At 37.6% G+C, this 20,942-nt stretch overlaps 1 protein-coding gene across 1 annotated transcript in view; it reads right to left on the bottom strand.

The window, feature by feature from the left end:
- The window catches only part of MICU2 (mitochondrial calcium uptake 2), a 104,871-nt gene that overhangs the window by 1,172 nt on the left and 82,757 nt on the right, over positions 1-20,942 (bottom strand). The window contains exons 8-11 of the mRNA XM_064373521.1: positions 14,462-14,559; positions 8,156-8,327; positions 1,900-2,008; positions 1,279-1,436 (exon numbers count right to left, since the gene is read on the bottom strand). Coding sequence (XP_064229591.1) covers positions 1,279-1,436; positions 1,900-2,008; positions 8,156-8,327; positions 14,462-14,559 — 537 coding nt within the window. The remainder of the gene's footprint in view (positions 1-1,278; positions 1,437-1,899; positions 2,009-8,155; positions 8,328-14,461; positions 14,560-20,942) is intronic.

The raw sequence follows: 20,942 nt of genomic DNA, 5'->3' as shown, positions 1-20,942 counted from the left end.
GGTAAAGGTTAGAAAATATTTGGATCCTGGTGACCACAGGAACATAGCATTGATGGAAATTAGCCAAGTGCAAGCAAAATTCTACTCCAGATTATATATGTTCTTTTTCCTGTGACTGATTTACAGCTCTTCTTTTTAATGTCTTCTGAGAAAGGGCAAAGAGGTACATTAAACTGTGAACTGTAAAGACTGGCTTATTTTCAGAAATATATTTATGGGGTGTTGGATAACTGCAAAGCTTATAAAATATTGTGTTTGCTAATGAAAATCATATTTATTATTTTTCCCTAAGTTATATTTGTTGCAGGAAATGGAATTGCTTTTCTAAGCTGTAAATAGCTTTATTTTCATGCATAGTACCATATTCTCTCTCTCTCTCTCCCCCTCCTTTCTTTCTTCTTGTCTGTCTGTCTGTCTACCTACCTACCTACCATGTAGGGTCTCTTTGGATCCTAGTTTTCCCCTTGCAGACTTCTTTTCTGAGAGTGCTTCTAGCACATTCTAATCTAAAAGAAAATCTGAATTTGATCTGTCCCATAAGTACAGACTCATATATGACTTTGAGTGAATAATGCTAATGGTGAAATTAATTTCATTATCTCAGCTACTATACTAAGTATTTCACATTAAATTCTTACAATAATGCTTTCTGATAGATTAGTTTCCTCATGGTATGGATAAAGAATCTGAGACTAAGAAAAATTAAGTGGCTTTGCAAGATTCAGCAGTTAATAAACAGTAGAGCTGGGATTTGAATTTACATATACCTAATTACATGTAGTTAGTCAAATACTAGGGTATGATTTCTTTTTCCTTTTTTTGTAGAAACAGAGTCTTATGGTGTTACCCAAGCTGGTCTCGAACTCCCGGCCTAAAGTGATCTGCCCACCTTGGCCTCCTGCTGGGATTACAGATGTGAGCCACCATGTTCGGCTAGACTATATTTCTGAATAGCATTTTCTTTTTAAAAAAAAATTTTTTTTTTTTTTAAATAGACAAGGTCTTGCTCTGTTGTACAGGTTAGAGTGCAAAGGTGCGATCATAGCTCACGGCAACTTTAAATAGTGATTTCTGATTAGATTCAGATTATTTTTTAAAAATCGAAGAAAATGTCTAATCTCATACATAAAGTATATTTCCATATTTCAATTACAGCTTATAATCTTTTTCTAAATGATGAAAACTCCATTTAAACACTGTACATTTGCCCAAATTCTAGGTTTAATATCATTCAGTTAATGATAATGTAAACATGTATTATATAAAAAAATTGGTTACCCATAAACCTCGATGCATTCTGTTTTTTAACACCCCAAGAAACTCTTCATGACTAAGACATTCATCACCGTCCAAATCAAAGATCTTGAAGACAGTGTCCAAAATATTGTTTGAGAGCTCTTGTCCTGTTGCTACTTTCACAGCTCTCTTAAACTCGGCTAAAAAACAAAGATAAAACAACTCATCAACTACATGAAATAGTCTAAGTGGAACTAATCTAAATTTTCATTATTTGAGAAGTAAAAGCAAATCCAAATTTTTATTATTTGGGAAGTAAAACAAAAACAAAAATGCCCATGAAGAAAATATTCAAATTGTAAGTTGAGAGATGGCATTAAAGTCACTGCAAGATAAATGAGCTATTTTAATTTAATCAATGCTATAGACATATATTTAAATAATTCCTCCTTCTTTTTAGGAGAATGAGAATATAAAAGTAAATAAAGTAACCATTTAATTGAAGTACTGGTATTGTAAAGCTAGAATAGCCACATTAAAAGCTAGAATAACCACATTATTTTTACTTATAATTTGTTCCTTGACTGGTAGTATTTAGAATTGAAGAATATAGTAAAACTGTTTATAGATGATAAAAATTGAATGGTTTTTCATATAACTTACCTAGTCTGACAGGACGATGAGCTAAACTGAACATTTGCATGGCAATAGCAAAGTCTTCCAAGTGGGTTGTAAAATGGCAAAATGACTTGAACTCATCCAAACTAATGTTCTAATAAAACAAGAGTTTCTATTACAATTTTGTAAATACGTTAAATAATCTTATAAATGCTGTGAACCTTCTTTTCTACGGTTAAAGACTAGTGTCATTCTAAGAGGAAGAGGCAACAGAGCTTTCTCTGTTCCTTTCTCTCTGTGTGCACAAAGAAATAGCCACATGAGGGGCACAGTGAGAAGGTGCTGTGTGCAAGCTGAGCGAGAGGCCTCACCAGAAACTGGCCCTGCTGGTGCCTTGATCTTGGACTCCCAGCCTCCAGAACTGTGAGAAATAAATCTACTGTTTAAGCTGCCTAATCTGTGGTGTTTGGGGGTGGCAGCCTGAGGAGACTAATATAGTCTGTTATGTGGTCCTCTTCTGTTAAGTTTTATTAGTGTACACAGCACTGACTAAGAGCACTGGGTTTTGGAGTTAGATGAACTTACGTTGAAATTCCGGTTCTGCCCTTTACAACGTGTATGACCTTAGCATAAGTCTTAAGTAAGTAACACTTCAGGGATTATATAGTTTGCCCAAGGTCTACTAACTGAAACAATCAGGATCTGAACCTTGGTCCATCTGACTTCAAAACCTGCACTTTGGGAGGCCAAGGCAGGAGGATCACCTGAGGTTAGCAGTTCGAGACCAGCTTGGCCAACATGGTGAAACATTGTCTCTGCTAAAAAAGAAAAAAAAAAAAAAAAAAAAATTAGCTGGGTGTGGTGGTGCATGTGTGTAGTCTCAGCTATTTGGGAGGCTGAGGCAGGAGAATTGCTTGAACCCCGGAGGCAGAGGTTGCAGTGAGCCAAGATTGCAGCAATGCACTCCAGCCTGGGTGACAGACTGAGACTTCCTCTAAAAACAAACAAACAAATAAAAAAGTTTAAAAAGTAAACAAGGCTGGGTATGATGGCTCTTGACTGTAATTATAGCACTTTGGAAGGCCGAGGTGGCCAGATTGCTTGAGCTCAAGAGTTGGAGACCAGACTGAGCAACACAGTGAAATCCCTGTCTCTACAGAAAATACAAAAATTAGCCGGGCATGGTGGCATGTGCCTGTGGTCCGAACTACTCAGGAGGCTTAGGCAGAAGGATCCCTTGAGCACAGCAGTTTGAGGTTACAGCGAGCTAACTGCACCACTGCACTCCAGCCTGGGCAATAGAGCAAGACTCTGTCTCAAAAAAAAAAAAAAAAAAAAGTAAACAAAGTATAAAAATTCTCTTAGCTTTTACTTTGTTTTTGAGATAGTATTTCACTGCCACCCAGGCTGGAGTCCAGTGGTGCAATCACAGCTCACTGCAACCTTGAAATTCTGGGTTCAAGCTATCCTCCTGTCTCAGCCTTCCAAGTAGCTGGGACTATAGGTACACAGCACCACACTAGCTAAATTTTTAATTTCATTTTTAGTAGAGAAGAGATTTTGCTATGTTGCTCAGGCTGGTTTCAAACTCCTGGGCTCAAGTGATCCTCCCACCTTAGCCTCAGAAAGTGCAGGGATTACAGGTGTGAGCCATTGTGCTCAGCCAAAAATTCTTAATTTGAAAGTAAATTCTTCCCTGCCTGAAAAAATAAGTTTCTCTTTGTAGGGATATTCAGGATCATGCCCTCCATAATGTGTGGTCTTACTCAAGGTTCATTGCTTTCAAGCTTTTGTGACTTCATGACATTTTTATTTTTAAACATTTCAATAAAGTTTTTGAAAAAGTAATATGCGCACATGGTTAAAAATTCAAACAGTATGAAGAATAAATGATGAAGTCCTTCCTCTTCTGATTCCCAGTTCCATTCCCCAGACATGCGATACCAATTCCTAGTGTGTCTCTGTCCAGAAAGATTCTATTCATATAGAAGTATATACATGTACACACACATCTCCCTGTTTTACACAATGGGAACAATCTCTTCACATATTTCTGTACCTTCCTTTATTCTCTTAACAGTATATTTAAAAGATGATAGAGAGGAAAAAAAGAAAAAAAAAAACCAGTGTATTTATCAGCACAAATAAAAGAGTGGCTGCGTCTATCATGATCCCAAAGTAGGAATTGCGTGCAACTTTTTTGATGTCTGCTTTTCTGATAGATGAAAAATGATATTGTATTAATGTCTGAATTTGTATGTCTTACAGAGTCTTGCTCTGTTGCCCAGGCTGGAATGCAGTGGCATGATCTCAGCTCCTTGCAATCTCTGCCTCCCTGGTTCAAGTGATTCTCCTGCCTTGGCTTACCAAGTAGCTGGGGTTACAGCCATGTGCCACCATGCCTGATTAATTTTTATATTTTTAGAAGAGATGGGGTTTCACCATGTTGGCCAGGCTGGTCTCAAACTCCTGGCCTGAGATGATCCACCCACCTTGGCTTCCGAAAGTGCTGGGATTACAGGTGTGAGCCATAGCATCTGGCCTGAATTTCTATGTCTTTAATTGTGAATGAAGTTAAACATTTTTCACATGCTTATTAGTCATTTGTGGATTTCTCTTCTTGTATCCTGTTTATGTCCTCTGCCCAGATTTCTAATGGGTTTTTAGGTAACTTCTTATTATGGGAGACTGTTCTCCATGAGTCTTACGTTTCTGTATATCTATCAAACAGAGGCAGCACCAATTGCATTTTTGTTCCAGATTATCTTTTCAAGGATTTCATGCCTGTAATCCCAGCACTTTGGGAGGCCAAGGTAGGTGGATCACCTGAGGTCGGGAGTTTGAGACCAGCCTGGCCAACACTTGAAGCCCATTCCGCTGAACATATAAAAATTATTGAGGCATGGTGGCGTGTGCCTGTAATCTCAGCTACTCAGAAGGCCAAGGCAGGAGAATCGTTTGTATGGCAGACAGCATTGTTCCTCAGGAGCACAGGACAGCTTTGCTTACTGTCCAGTATTACGAATACACAATGTCTCCCACTGCAGCAAAGCTCAGGAAGGCTTGTTTACTGCCCATTACAAAACATTCAGATTTATTAAGATGAGGGGTCTCAGCTGTGATGTGGATCTGCTGTGATGTGGATCTACTGTGTGGGCAGCATCTACCTGGGCCTCTCAGCATCATGCCCACAGGGACTGGGAGGCAAGGGGGAACTGACATAAATATGTTGCTCATGTTGTTGCTGCATTATGATAATAAAATTCTTTGTGTCTGACTCAATATTCTTGTATCTTCTGCAAACATCCATGAAACTGTTCAGGCTAACTTGCAAAGGGATAAAATCTCAGATACTCTACAGTTAATCACATGTTGATTTTCATAACATATTAAATAGGGAAAAAAATCTCACACCCTTTAAAGTTTCTTGATACATACAGAGTCTCACTCTGTTGCCTAGGTGCAATCTTGGCTCACTGCAACCTTTGTCTCCCAGGTTCATGCAATTCTTCTGCCTCAGCCTCCTGAGTAGCTGGGACTACAGGTGTGTGACACCATGCCTAGCTACTTTTTTTTTTGTATTTTTCGGTAGAGATGGGTTTTCACCGTGTTGGCCCAGCTAGTCTTGGACTCCTGACTTCAAGAGAGCCTCCTGCTTCAGTCTCCCAAAGTGCTGGGATTACAGGCGTTAGCCACCACACCTGGCCAATCCCTATTGATTTTCAAAGATCCCATTATAAATTAAGAAAGTTGGTCTTTACATACCAATTATCTCCCACTTCCTCATGTTGTTAATTTTTCTTTTGACTCCGATTATAATTTTTGGAGGGGATGAGGTAAGGCAACAGAATTTTAATTTTTAGGTATTTCATCAAATTTTCTTGGAAAGGTTCTGGGTTTTGCTTAGAAAGGTTTATGACCTAAGATCAAACACTGTTTCCATGTTTTCCTCTACACTTAATTTAGTTTCATTTTCTTTCTTCAACATTTAATTTTTTGATTTATCCAAAATTTAAGAGTAATGAATGGGGTAGAAATTTATGTTTATTTTCTCCCTCAGATGGCTAGTGAATTATCCTAATGCCATTTATTAATAATTATTTTACCCAATTAATTTAAAATACTATTTCATAAATGCTAAATTTTCCATATGTTCAAGTCTATTTCTGGAATCTGTCAAATTCATTGTCAGTAACAAACTATTTTAGTTACCAAGATTTGATAACATATTTTAATATGTTGACATTCTTTTCGTGTAAACTTTTATGGCTTGTCTAGTTTTTTCCCAAGAATTCGATTTTGGGAATAAAAATTCCCAAGAATTTTTATCGAAACCCCCAAGTGTTGACCAGTATCTGGCTCTTTTCTGATTCCTGTATGTATGAAAGACTGCAGTTCCTTGCCTCCCTGCATTCAGGCAGGGTTTGTGATTAGTCTGGCTAATAGCCAAGTGCCATGTGATGTTTCCAGGCCAAAACATTTAATTGCTGGATTGTGACTCCTCTCCTTCTTTTCCTGCCACAGCCTCTGAGTGTGGTGCTTCTTCCAGATGACGCAACTCCAAGATGGCACAGCCTCAGAGAGTCTAGACCCCTGAGGGGGTCTATACCTCTATGCAGACAGAGACACCTATCAGCCCACAATGGAACTGTGGCATGACTGAGCAAGAAACTCAGGGTCAGCCAGGGGGATTTCAGGGTTAATTTGTAGGTGCAGCAAACTTGGACTGTTCTAATATAACCATTACACTTATAGACTAACTGAAGAATTAGAATACAACAGAATTGCTATATTTATAATTCTAAGACTTTCTATACAATAATAGGGAATGTCTTATAATTAGATTCGTTTTCTTTTTATAGCCATCAAGGCTATTAACTTTTCTTCTTTTTTTGGTTACATTTATTTCTAATTGTTATATATTTACCTTGCAATTATAACTGGGTTCTTCTATTTTATTTTATTTTATTTATTTATTTTGAGACAGAGTTTCACTCTTGTTACCCAGGCTGGAGTGCAATGGCGTGATCTCGGCTCACCGCAACCTCCGCCTCCAGGGTTCAGGCAATTCTCCTGCCTCAGCCTCCTGAGTAGCTGGGATTACAGGCATGCGCCACCGTGCCCAGCTAATTTTTTGTATTATTTAGTAGAGATGGGGTTTCACCATGTTGACTGGGATGGTCTCGATTTCTTGACCTCGTGATCCACCCGCCTCGGCCTCCCAAAGTGCTGGGATTACAGGCTTGAGCCACCGCGCCCGGACCTCTATTGTATTTTATTACCTTTCTTCTTAAAATAGAAGTAACTTTTAAAAAAGTTATATAAAATAAATGTCCATTGCAAACACTTTTTTGGAACAACACATAAAGGTATAAAGAAAGAAAATAAAAGTCACTTGAAACCTCACGACTGCACATGAATAATTATTAATACCTTGGCAATCATCATTTCACACATCTCGTATATACATACACTCACATATGCATGCCATTACATTTTCTACTTGTAATTTGTATACAGAAGAGCTGCTGCTTCTTATATATTAATTTGTAACAGGTACTTTATTGAATTCTTACTGTTTCCATGATTTTTCTACTGGATTCTCTTGGGTTCTCTAGGCATATAATTGCATCATATAAAAACAGAGACAACTACTACCTCCTTATTAATACTCTTTTAAATAACTGTTTTAAATTGGACTGGTTAAGATTTCCAGAATGATATTAAATAATAGTGGTGATACTTGTCTTATTCACGGCTTTACTGGAAATGAAAAACTTGTAATTGCTAGGCTTGATTCTGTCTTAGGCAGTAGTTTTCCTTCACAGGAAAATAGCATGTAGAGAACATTCCTCAAATTGATTTTATATACCATTGAGAGTAGCACAGTCTTGGTTAATTGAAAAGTTACTTTATTTATTTATTTATTTACTCATTTATTTTTGAGATGGAGTTTCGCTCGTCGCCCAGGCTGGAGTGCCATGGCTCAATTTTGGCTCACTGCAACCTCTGCCTCTCAGGTTCAAGCGATTCTCCTCCTCAGCCTCCCAAGTAGCTGGGATTACAGGCACATGCCACTGTGCCTGGCTAATTTTTGTATTTTGAGTGGAAACGGAGTTTCATCATGTTAGCCAGGCTGGTCTCGAACTCCTGACCTCACAAGATCCACCCACTTCAGCCTCCCAAAGTGCTGGGATTACAGGCATGGGCCTTCACGCTGGGCAGAAGTTACTTTATTTATGTAAACATATCTAACTTATTATTTCATCTTTATCACATACATAATAAAAGGTATACCAACCTCTCCTGCTGACAACTTCTCTCTCACATTTTTCCAATAAATATCTTTATTTTCAGTGTTAGTGAAAAAAAGTAGCCACTCTGCAAAGTCTTCTTTTCTCATGAAACTCAAACCTTTAGAAAACTGAAGGAATTCCATTTCTCGAATCTCTGTTTGTAAATTTTCCATAAATCTAAATGTTAAATACAAAATTAGTAAAGTAACTAGTGGTATTCAACCTTAAATACTGTAAATGGGTCTGCAAAATACCTTCACTATTACCTACTGAGTGGCTGGCCTCCTGATGTGGTGAGCAGGATAAGGCAGAGTGCTGTGCAAGGATTGTGGCGAGAGGGAGGATGCAGAGAAGCTGATTAAGTTCAGCACTGGCTTCCATCAGTAACTCCCTATACTCAATGTGTTTGTGAAAGTCATACCTGGCAACCTACATTTTGATAAACCTAAAGACTTAAAAAAGTATGTAAAATGTTGCTTTGACACATCCAGAGAAAATACAATTCCATGGGAACTAATTTTTTCCAATATAGAAAAATTATCAATAATTAGAGAAATTTAAAATTTAGGTGGGACATTGATTTTAGAACGTTAATCATAAATACTACTTCCTAATATTTTTCTGATACCAGGGTTAATCAGTGTAATCAATGGCTTCACATCAAAAGCTTAGATCTACCTAAAAATAAAATCTTTTTAACAATAATACATGTCTATATGAATCAACATTCCTTTTCTTATAAAAACAACATGGCACTTTGATCAAACTGTCATCAATGGCTTCCCAGGAAAGGGACGAGTTGAAAAGACATCAGATTAAAATATATCTTCTTTGAACAAGAACCCAGAAATGTTGTACTTGATTTATTTATAACCTAAATCATGTGAAAAGTATTATCATCTCCACGAATTTTAATATGTTGCAGATCTCTTTATTCACTTTTCCACAAGTTAAAAGATCTATACTATCTGTCATGTCAAATTCAAATGAAAATATACATGGGGTGATGACAGAAGAGGGACATTCTAACTCAGTGGGAGAAAAATTGTCACTGTTAAAAATTACTTGCTTGAAGTTCTACATTTATCCCAGAAATCTTAAAAGCATGAAGGAGTTTGATCTTAGACTTCTGTCTACATGGTAGGCCAGAGTTTGTTACTTAAAACATTTTCTGAATGTACTGAATACACAGATTCATCAATGCCATGTTTCTTTCTGGGTCAAAGCAGAACTTTATCTAAAATTTGAAGCATTTTAAGTTTGGACTGATAGATCAACAAAATATTTTCCTGATATACTTTGCCTTTTGTTTAGTTTTCTTGCCCTGTATACTGTAATGACATTCAATTGATTCTTATTAAGACTGTTAAATGCATGCTCTTCTTGCAAATGAGTGTATACTGAATTATGCAAGCAGAAAATATGGTATAAAAACATTACTAACTTGTTCCTTTCCCTTTCTTTTTCTTCAGGCTCTATCTGAGCCACTGGCAGAGGCTGAAATATTATAAACTTAATTGCCGTTAAACTATACATTGCCAGGATTAAGCTACTTTCATCTTACCTAATTATACTACTTTTAATGAATATGAGTCCATTTATGATGATAATCTTTTCCCTTTAAGCCTAAAATCATAATATCTTGAAAGTCTAGAACATGATCTGAACATGCATATATGAATTGGAAGATTTATAGTAGATAGGCTGACAGACACATTTGTGAACAAATCACATACTTTATAAATTAGTGGGTTAATTGGAAACAATGAAAGACATCTGTTTCTCCTCACTGGAATTGTTTAGGCAGTGGTGTACAGGAGTGGCGCGTATCAGCTGTGGGTCTATTGGGCAATCTTCCCACCTCTGCTTCATGCTGGGGAGCTTGACATTGGCGTGGCAAGAGTATTTATTTATACTACTAATTGGCAAACACTACAAATCAAGGCTGTTTTTCCTGAGACAGATGACTGTTAAACATATTTACAAGCACACTACTGCTTACAGACACCTCTGAATTTATAAAAACTCTTGATGAAACTCAGAAATCCTCAACTAATAATTGGCATTTCAGAATTTTTAACAATCCCAGTCCTAAAAAGTACATCGGTATCAACATCCTCCCCAATTTTTCCTGATAAGAAGACTTGAGGCCAATTTTCTTCCCTCTAACCATTATATATCTTAAGTCACAGGTTTATTTTCAGTATAAAAAATTCACTGGAATATAAAATGAGGTCAAATGTGCCATACTAGAAATAAACTCAGGGATTATTTCTGGTTACTGTCTTTAAGGCTAATCATGGAGTTGAAAAGAAGGGAAAAGAAATGCAGAAGAAGAAAAGTCTCCAAAGACAGTAAGAGAGAAGAGGAAAAAAGAGACAGGAAAAACACAACAAAACCAAGAGGCACTGATTCGGGGGCGTAAATGTCATCAGGAGCTGTCTGAGTAGCCTGAGTCAGTGCTTTCCCCCTGAACGTCACGTTGGTTGATAGAAAATTCAGTTTTCACAATTTAAATTATCTGCTGCTTTCATAATAATAAAAGAACACCAAAATTCTGCGAGACAGAATTAAATTATACTGTGGTTTTTACTTAAATGGCTAAGTGGTATTTCAGTTGGAAAATCTTTTTATTAGTTGTATAAGTAAAAAAAACCAAACAAACAGAAAACAAATCACAATTTTTTCTGTGTGCTTCCTCATTAGCTGATGAGTTTCTCTTGATCTATGCCTGTCCTTTTGGTAACCTATTCTGGTACCTGAAGGCCCATTCAATGCATCCACCACCTACCAGAAAACTATGGAACTCTGGTGATGCTACCCATCTCAGCCTCCCAAGTAGCTGGGACTACAGGTGCATACCACCACACACATCTCTTTTGTAGAGATGAGTTTTTGCCATGTTGCCCAGGCTGCTGTCGAAGTCCTGGGCTCAAGCAATCTGCCTGCCTTGGTCTCTCAAAGTGCTGGGATTACAGGTGTGAGCTGCCACGCCAAGCTCCAGACTCCACTCTTAATTGCTTTCCACTTTCTAACCCACAACCTCAGCTCTAATGGGCTGCAAAAGGCCTTCTTCCAGTATGGCTTAAAGAAAACCATATTAAAACTGCACATAGTGCTATCTTCACAAATTGATGGTGTACATTTTCAACTGGGTCCTTGACCTTTCCAGACCCTCTTCTGCTAGCCTGGAAATGTGTCCTTTTGATTTTACTTAAAAGCTATTTCAACCCCTTTTCACTTTCTTTTCTGTTTATCCTCAGCATATGACTTTGCCCCTGCTTCCTACAGAAACTAGAAATCATTATTTAATAAACTCATTCATTTTATTATTGTCACTAAAATTTTTAATAGCATCTACAGGCATCCTTCTCTCCACTCTCTCCTTTCTGTCACAATGGATGAGGAGTCCCTTTTCCTGTCTATGGCTAACTTATTTGCCTGCACTGTGAATCTCACCTATATTCCTGTACTTCCTCCCCTTCAGGGACCTTGCTCCTCTGGTGATTCCCAGTGATTCCTGTATTTTCAGTCTTCACCTCCTTCCATCATCAGTTAAACATGCTATTCATTACACTCCCAGAAACACAAAAGTATAAGCTCCAAATAATACATATGAAAATTTTTTTGTGGAATTTCAATGATTAATTTGGCTAGTATGTTGGTGCAAGCTTTTGAAAATATTATATATTAGAAGCCATTTTCTGTTATTTTATGACTTAGCAAAATTTAACAGATATTTTATGATTGCCATAAATTCCAGCCTAGTATAATTAAATTTTAACTTTAGGGACACTTTGCAATATCTTAGAAAACTTCTGAAAAATTTCACTTTTAATGTTTTTGTTAATTTATTCAGATTTAAAAAACTGCACGATGGTATGACAAATTTCACAGGGCCTATTATTTGTAGGAGCCATTAAAGTAAGGTGAGAAGCATCCTTAAACATTAACTAGTCAGGGAATCTTAAAGTGAAGTGGTATATTAGTATCTCTGTGAATGTAGTTTGAAAAATTATCAGTAATATGACAATATCAGTATTATGATAATAGCTTTGTTTTAAATTATGATACTTTTGGAACTTCAAAAAACATTGAGAGAGTGATATTTTAAGTATACAAAAGAAGTATGGTTTAAACTGTTGTTGAAAAAAATTGTTATACAGAGGTTAGATGACTCAGTATAGCTATCGGGTAAACTGTGATTAGTGGGATTAGGATACAATTTGGAAACTTAGATTTTTTTTTTTTTTTTTTTTTTTGAGACAGAGTCTCAATCTATCACCCAGGCTGGAGTACAGTGGTGCAATCTCGGCTCACTGCAACCTCTGCCGCCTGGGTTCAAGCAGTTCTCCTGCCTCAGCTTCCTGAGTAGCTGGGATTACAGGTGCCTGCCACTGCACCCTAATAATTTTTTTATTTTTAGTAGAGACAGTGTTTCACCATCTTGGCCAGGCTGGTTTTGAACTCCTGACCTTGTGATCCACCCAGCTCAGCCTCCCAAAGTGCTGGGATGACAGGCGTGAGCCTCCATGCCTGGCCAGATTTTTCTTTTTCTTTTTTTTTTTTGAGACAGAGTCTCACTCTGTCGCCCAGGCTGAAGTGCAGTAGGCACTTGGATTTTCATGTATTCTTCTCCATTCCTTAAATCTAATCAATCACTGAGTCCTACAATTTTATCTCCTGTGTCTGGAAATCTTTTCCACTTCAAAATCTTTATTGCCACTACACTAGTTCAAGGCTCTTATTTCTTTTCTGGAATATCTGAATGGTCTTCTCTCTCATAAAATCTATCCTCTACTCTGCTGCCAGATGATGGGCACATCTGACTAAATACCCTTCACACAGCATTCTTCAGGGCCTCCATCACTGAGTTAATTCAACAAGCTACCTCTGTCTTATGGTGTATAAAACCTTCACACAGGTAAGTACATACTTCCCCAGCCTCCATTTTCCTCACCTTATGCTTACTGCTTTATGAACTCTACTGCTTCTAATTCCCTTTACAAACCACACATTTTCATGCCTCTACGTCTTTGCTCCTGCTGTGTTATCATTCCCTCAAATGCCTCCCTGCCCAAACCACTTTTGCCTGTTAATCCCTGCTAGTTTGTCAAGATTCAGCTTAGTATTTCTTCCAGAAAGCCTCCCCTGATTACCTAGTCCCAACCTTTAACACAGGGTACACTAAGTGATCTTCTGTGCTACCCAAATATCCTGTTTATATAAGAAAGCACTAACTACAATGTATTTAAATGTTTTTCTGCCTGTTTGCTGGAGTTTCCAGAAGGCACTATCCCTAGTGTTTGAGAGGTAATTTGACACATAACAGCATATATCACATTCAATAAATCTTTACTGAACTGGATTCAGCTGAATAAGATGCAGGTCTCCTGCCTCCCAAGTCAGTGTTTTCCCTCACTATTCTGTTCTGCTTTTTGATATTTAAGACTTTGGTTAGTGGAGTAGCACGCGGAGGCGCACTGTCTCATTGTGCATGGAATTATTATCATTGGGAAGAAGGTACACAGGACACTATATTTTAATGTTTATAATAATCATACAGGTAAGCATTATTCCTTCCATTTTTTAGACAAAGAAATGAGCTTAGGGAGGTTAAATACGTTACTTAAAATTAATGTTAGTATAAAGCTTTACTCGAACATATCATGTCTATTTGTTAATGTACTGTTTATGGCTGTTTTCACACTACAACCATGGAGTTGTGTAGCTGTGACAGAGACCATATTTACTCTTTGGCCCTTTGCAGAAAATGTTTGCCAACCCTTGTGCTAGAGAATGAGAGACTACATGAATCAGAGCTGAGGTGTCCCAACTGAGATCATCTTAGAAGAGCCAGCAGCCAGCCAACCCACCAGCAGACTTCAAATGCAAGAGTACAGTCAAGATCAGCCAATTCTGTTCCCATCAGGAGAACTACCCAACTGCCTTAAAGACTCATGAGAATAAATGGCTGCTGTTTTAAGTAGGGTTGGTGTTTTGTCTAAAGAACAACTGATGCTAGGGGCATGGTTCTTTGTTGCAAATATTAAAGTTACTAAAAAGAATTCTAAAAAGTATTCTATGAAACAGAAAATAGGTTCTATAATAGGTTAGAATATTTTGAGTACACTAATTTTAGTTTCTATTTCATAGGTTTAGTTCTTAAGAGATAAGTACTATATAGATACACAAAATTCAGACAGTATTTTAGTTTTATGATCTGCAGTTCTCGGAAATGAATATATTCTGTTTCTCTTTATTTCTTACCCATAACATTTCCCTAAATGAATATAAATATTTGCATTTACCTTCGAAATTCTTTATAATGGAGTTTTCTTTGTCCTCTTTTTCCAAAGAAATGGATCTGAAGAGTTGTGTTAATTTCAGGTTCTTTCACTGCTGCTTCCTATTAAAAAATTATAATAATTTAAAATACTATAAATAAAAAAAAAATTGAATCTGTAGAACTCTTAGAATAATACCCAGAAAGAACAACAACAAAAGCGGTAAAAGAGGGATACAGTCATTCCTTCTGTTATTTTGCAAACACTCCATAACCATCCCTGCTCAAGCAGGCAAGAAACAGTAAGAGCTGAAATACTCAGGAGGACTTCAGCATGAAACAAGATCTTAGATCAGGCCAAAAAAGAAGTTTAGAATAGTGAAATAAATGTTACTTCAAAATATGATCTCTAGGTCTTTACTAATGAAGTAGCACTGAGAGAGTTAAAGCAAGAAAGTCTTTGAGCTTTTGCTGAATGTTGGAAATACTTGCAAAACACTTGTTTTTTCCTAATTATAAAATTAACAGGTGAGAATTCCAGTAAAGGTAATGAGTGAGGCAGATTCGCACATTCTTAATTCTTTAATAAAATAAACAACAAAAAAAACTACTTAAAAAAATAGCAGCAACCAAACAACAAAGAGGGTATAAAATTTAAACCAGATTTTGAAAAAGAGCAGTCAGAGACACACTAGACTCAGGTGTGGGATGGTCTAGCATGTCTCCTAATCTTTTCACCACCCCAACCCTGATTCTCAGAAGTACAAGGGGGATGTCAGATTACCACATTAGGAGAAAACCTTCAATTCTGTGATAAGCATATTAACAGGGTGAGAAGACAACCCTGAGACAAGTCATGGAAAACTCTTCAGTAGAAGCTCCTCCCTGAAGCTTGGTGGGACTTGAGCAGAGTGAAGAAGGGCTTCAAGGGCTTCTATCTTTCAGGGCACTATGTTAAATTGAGGGAATAATCAGAAGCCCACAGGATGGGATATATCTTAGAGGGTGGTGTGGCCCGTGGTCTGGAACATTTAATAGAATTACAGAGAGAGAACAGAGTCTAGGTGCTCCAGTAAGGGTTGCATTTAGACTAAGGAATTCCCTTCTCTCCTTTAGTCTACATAATAGTGGACCAGAATGCAGTACCTGCAGCTCAGGGGAAAAGATAAATTAGTTCCAGATAGGGGAGAACAGTATTAAGGAGAATCTCATTCATGCTTTACCAGAACAGAGAGGGTCTGGATAGAGCATGAACATGAGGAAAAGATAAGGCATGACAACTATACAAAGACACTGTGGCAAGAAACAGAAAAACAACAAGTCAGGCAAAAGGCACAAAAACCCAGATAACCCAAGGAACAAATGAATATTTCTCATAAGTCCTTTAAAAAACGGTAACTTTTTTTTTTTTTTGAGATGGAGTCTCACACTGTTGCCCAGGCTGGAGTAAAGTGGCACAATCTCAGCTGACTGCAACCTCTGCCTCCCGGGTCCAAGCGATTCTCCTGCCTCAGCCTACCAGGTAGCTGGGATTACAGGCATTTGCCACCACACCCAGCTAAATTTTTTGTATTTTTAGTAGAGATGAGGTTTCACCATGTTGGCCAGGCTGGTCTTGAACACCCGACCTCATGAATCGCCCGCCTTGGCCTCCCAAAGTGCTGGGATTACAGGTGTGAGCCACCGTGCCTGGCCTAAAGAAAGTAACTTTTTGAGCTAACTACACATTTCAAATGCAATGGTAAGAAACAACACAAAAAGATCCTCTCTGCCCTTTACTCAGTATCCTCCAATGGTAACATCTTGCAAAACTATGGTAAAATATCACAACTTGACACAGTCAACATACAGAACATTCTTTCACCACAAAGATCTCTCATGTTGCTTTTATAGCCACACCAGCTTTCCTCCTGCTCCTACCCTTTCTTTAGCTTCTGACAACTATTAATGACTTCTCCATTTCCATAATGTTGTCATTTCAAACACGTTATATAAATAGAATCATAAGGTTTGCAACTTTCAGGTACTGGCTTTTTTTTTTTTTTTTTTTTTTTGGCTCAGCATAATTCTTTGGAGATTCATTCAGGTTGTATCTTTTGCCATATCAATTGTGTTTCTTTTTATTGAAGAGCAGTATTTTATGGTAATGGAGTCCCATAGTTTAACTGTTCACCTGTTAAAAGACATCAGATTGTTTCCAGTTTGGGCTTGATGTTGCCAAACTGAGCTGCCAAGAATATTTGTGTATAGGTTTTTGTGTGAACATAGGTTTTCATTTCTCTGGGATAGAATCCCAGGAGCACAATCACTATTTTCGGGTGGTGGTTTTACATTCCCACTAGCAATGAGTGATTCAGTTTCTCTGCATCCTTGCAACCATCTGGTGTGTCAGTGGTTTGTTTTTAGTCATTTGGATGGTGTATATCTCTCGATGGTTTTAATCTGCACTGTACTAATGACTAAAGGTGCTGAGTAACCTTTTATGTGCTTGTTTTTTTGCCTGTTTTCTTTGGAGAAATATTAAGTCCTTTGCCCAGTTTTTAACTGGGTTGTTAATCACTTTGTTGTTGAATTATAGGAAGAGTTTCTTTATATATATATACCAATAGTAGATCCTTACCAGATATGTGGTTTGCAAGTATCTTCTTCCATTATGTTGGTTATCTTTTCACACTCTTGATAGTGTCCTCTGATGAACACGAATTTTTGATTTTGATGAAATCCAATATATCTACTTCTTCTGTTGCTTGTGATTTTAGTGCCATTACATAAGAAATCATTGTGAAATCCAATGTCATGAAGCTTTGCTCTGATGTCTTCTTCTAAGAGTTTTATAAGTTTAGCTCTTACATCCATTTGAGTTAATTTTTATATATGGTATGAGGTATGAGTCCCTATTCTTTTATACATACATATCCAGTTGTACCAGCAATATTTGCTGAAGAGATTTCATTACTTTTTGAAAACTGTGAATGGTATATATAAAATTTTAGTGTCCCTGGTGTTCAGTGATAGTATATACACATGTGATTGATTTTTGTACATTTTTCTTTTACCTGGTGACCTTACTAAAATCAATTATTAGTTCTAGAAGCTTTGTTTTGTTTTGGGATTTTTTTTTGCAGATTTCTTGGGAGTTTCTACAGAGACAATGCCATCTATGAAAAGAGATTGTTTCATTTCTTACTTTCTAATCAGTAGGCCTTTTATTTCCTTGTTTTGCCTTACAGTTGTGGCTAAAAATTTCAGTACTGTATTGAACAAGAGTAGCAAGAATGAACATCTTTGCCTTGTTCCTGATGTTAGGGGAAAAGAATTCAGCCTTTCATCATTAAGTATGTAGCTGTAGGGTTTTTGTAGATGCTCTTTGCCAAGTTCAATGCCCACCTCCCTGCCCTATTTGTTTTAATGAGTGCTTTTAAAAAAACTACAAATGGGTGTTGAATTTTGTCAAGTGCTTTTTCTATACTGATAGATTTGATTGTGTGGTTTTTCTTCTACAGTTTGTTAATATGCTGGATTACACGGATTGCTTTTGGAATACTGAACCATCTCTGGAATAAACCCTATCCGGCCATGATAGATATTTAAAAAATATCTTGGCCAGGCACAGTGGCTTGCGCCTGTAATCCCAGCACTTTAGGAGGCTGAGGCAGGCGGATCACCTGAGGCCAGGAGTTAGAGACCAACCTGACCAATATGGAGAAACCTCCCCTCTACTAAAAATACAAAAAAAATTAGCCGGCATGGTGGCACATGCCTGCAATCCCAGCTACTTGGGAGGCTGAGGCAGGAGAATTGCTTGAACCTGGCAGGTGGAGGTTGTGGTGAGCTGAGATTGCACCATTGCACTCCAGACTGTGCAGGCAACAAGAGCGAAACAATCTCAAAACAAAAACAAAAACAAAAAAACAACAACTTCTGTTTGCTAATATTTTGTTAAGAATTTTTGTGTCCACCACATTCATGAGGGAGATTTGCTTGTCCTTTTTTTTTTTTTTTTGAGACAGGGTCTTGCTGTTGCCCAGGCTGGAGTGCAGCAGTATGATCAGAGCTCACTGCAGCCTCCACCTCCAGGCTCATGTGATCCTTCTACCTCAGCCTTCTGAGTAATGGGGACTACAGATGCTTGCCACCATGCCCAGCTAAGTTTTGTATTTTTAAAGAGATGGGGTTTCATCATGTTCCCCAGGCTTGTCTCAAACTCCTGAGCTCAAGCAATCCACCTGCTGGGCCTCCCAAAGCGCTGGGATTACAGGCTGGAGTGCAGTGGTGCAATCACGGCTCACTGCAATGTCTACTTCCTGGGCTCAAGTGATTTTCCCACCAGCATGTGCCACCATGCTTGGCTCATATCTTATGGTTTTTTTTTTTTTTTTTTTTTTTTTGGTAGAGACAACAAGGTCTTACTGTATTGCCTGGGCTGGTCTCAAACTCCTGGGCTCAAGTGATCCTCCTGCCTCAGCCTCCCAAAGTGTTGAAATTACAGGTGTGAGCCACTGTGCCCAGCCTGGTTTGTCTTTTTATGTACTGTCTAGGTCTGGTTTTGGTATCAGGATAATACTAGTTTCAAATAATGAATTGCAAAGTGTTCTAGAAAGTGTTTCCTCTTCTTCCTTCTTTCTCTTTGAAGAAACTGTGTGTAGGTGGTAATTCTTTAAACATTTAGTAAAATTCTCCAGCAAAACTATCTAGATCTGAAGATTTCCTTTTAGGGAGTGATAAAATTATGAATTCAATTTCCTCAAATGATCTATTTTATTGGATGAGTTGTGGTGGTTTGTGTTTTTCAAGATAATCGTCCATCTTATCAAAGACGTCAAGTTCATGTGTGTAGAACTGTTGTAGTATTCTCTTTTGATATCTACCGGGTCTGTTGTGATAGCTCCAGTTTCATTCCTCATATTCGCAGTTTGTGTATTCATTTTTTGTCAGTCTTGTTAGACGTTTTTCAACATACATCTTTTCAAAGAACCAGCTCGTTTCATTAATTTTCTCTACTGCTTGTTTTTAATTTCATTGATTTCTGATCTTATAATTTTCTTCTTTCTGCTTACTTTGGGTTTTTGCTCTTCTTTTCTAATCTCTTGAGGCAGGAGCCTAGATTATTGAGACTTTTCCATTTTTCTAATGTAGGCATTTTATGCTATAAACCTTCCTCTCAGTAGTGCTTTGGCCGTAACCCACAAAGTTTGATATGCTGTATTTTCAGTTAAATATATTTTTTGGTTTCCCTAGAGACTTTCTCTTTGACACATGGATTATTTAGAAGCATGTTCGTAAGTTTCCATGTGTTTGGAGAGTTCCTTGTTGTCTTTCTGCTACTGAGCTCTTGTTTGATTCCATGTATTCTTTTACATTTGTTAAGGTTTGTTTTGTGGCCTGTGATGTGCTCTGTCTTGGTATATGTTCCATGAACACTTGGAAAGAATGTGTATTCTATTGTTGGAAGGAGAGTTTTACAAAGGACAATTAGATCCTATTGGTTGATGGTGTTCTGTGTTCTTGCTGATTTTGTCTCCTTGTCCTACCAATTGTTGAAAGAGGTTTGTTTAAATCTCCAACTGTAATTGTAGATTTGTCTAGTTCTCCTTTCAGTTCTGTCAGTTTTGGCATCACATATTTTTCAGCTCTGTTGTTGTGGTACACACATTTAGAGTTGCTATATGTTGTTGGTTGATGCTTTTGTTATTTATACAATAGCCTTTTCTCTATTTGGTAACTTGTTTTGCTTTGCAGTCAACTTTATCTGGTATTAGACAGTTATTCTTCTTTACATTTTCATTAATGTTGGCATAATACATCATCTTTCTTCATCCTTTGACTTATTAGTCAAAAGTTCTTTTTTTTTTTTAATCCTTTATTATTATTAGTTTTTGAGACAGGGTCTTGCTCTGTCTCTCAGGCTGGAGGATAGGGTGCAACTGCTCACTGCAACCTCTGCCTCCCGGGTCCAAATAATTTTCTTGCCTCAGCCTCCCGAGTAGCTGGGATTACAGGTGTGTGCCATCTTGCCTGGCTAAGTTTTGTATTTTTAGCAGAGATGGGGTTTCACTATTTTGGCTAGGCTGGTCTTGAATTCCTCACCTCAAGTTATCCGCTTGTCTCGGCCTCCCAAAGTGCTGGGATTAAAGGCATGAGCCTGGCCAATTTTCTTTTAATCCTTAAAAAGAATTATTATTTTTAAAAAAAATGTCAATAGGAACAATGGTGTTTGGTTTTCTTTGACTTTCAAGGTGCTGTATCTTTATATCTGAAGTGAGTTTATTGTAGCATATAGTTGGGTCACGTCTTTTAATCCACTCTGCCAAACTTTGTCTTTTTTTTTTGAGATGGAGTCTTGCTCTGTCACCCAGGCTGGAGTGCAGTGGTGGGATCTCAGTTCACTGCAACCTCTGCCTCCTGGGTTCAAGTGATTCTCCTGTCTCAGTCTCTGGAGTAGCTGGGATTACAGGCATGCGCCACCATGCCCGGCTAATTTTTGTATTTTTAGTAGAGACAGGGTT

Source organism: Aotus nancymaae, unplaced genomic scaffold (assembly GCF_030222135.1).
Source record: "Aotus nancymaae isolate 86718 unplaced genomic scaffold, 86718_ANA_hifiasm-v0.15.2.pri h1tg000009l, whole genome shotgun sequence".
Taxonomy (NCBI): domain Eukaryota; kingdom Metazoa; phylum Chordata; class Mammalia; order Primates; family Aotidae; genus Aotus; species Aotus nancymaae.
The sequence above is the reverse complement of the archived record's forward strand: the minus strand, read 5'-3'. Positions and strand labels throughout refer to the sequence as shown.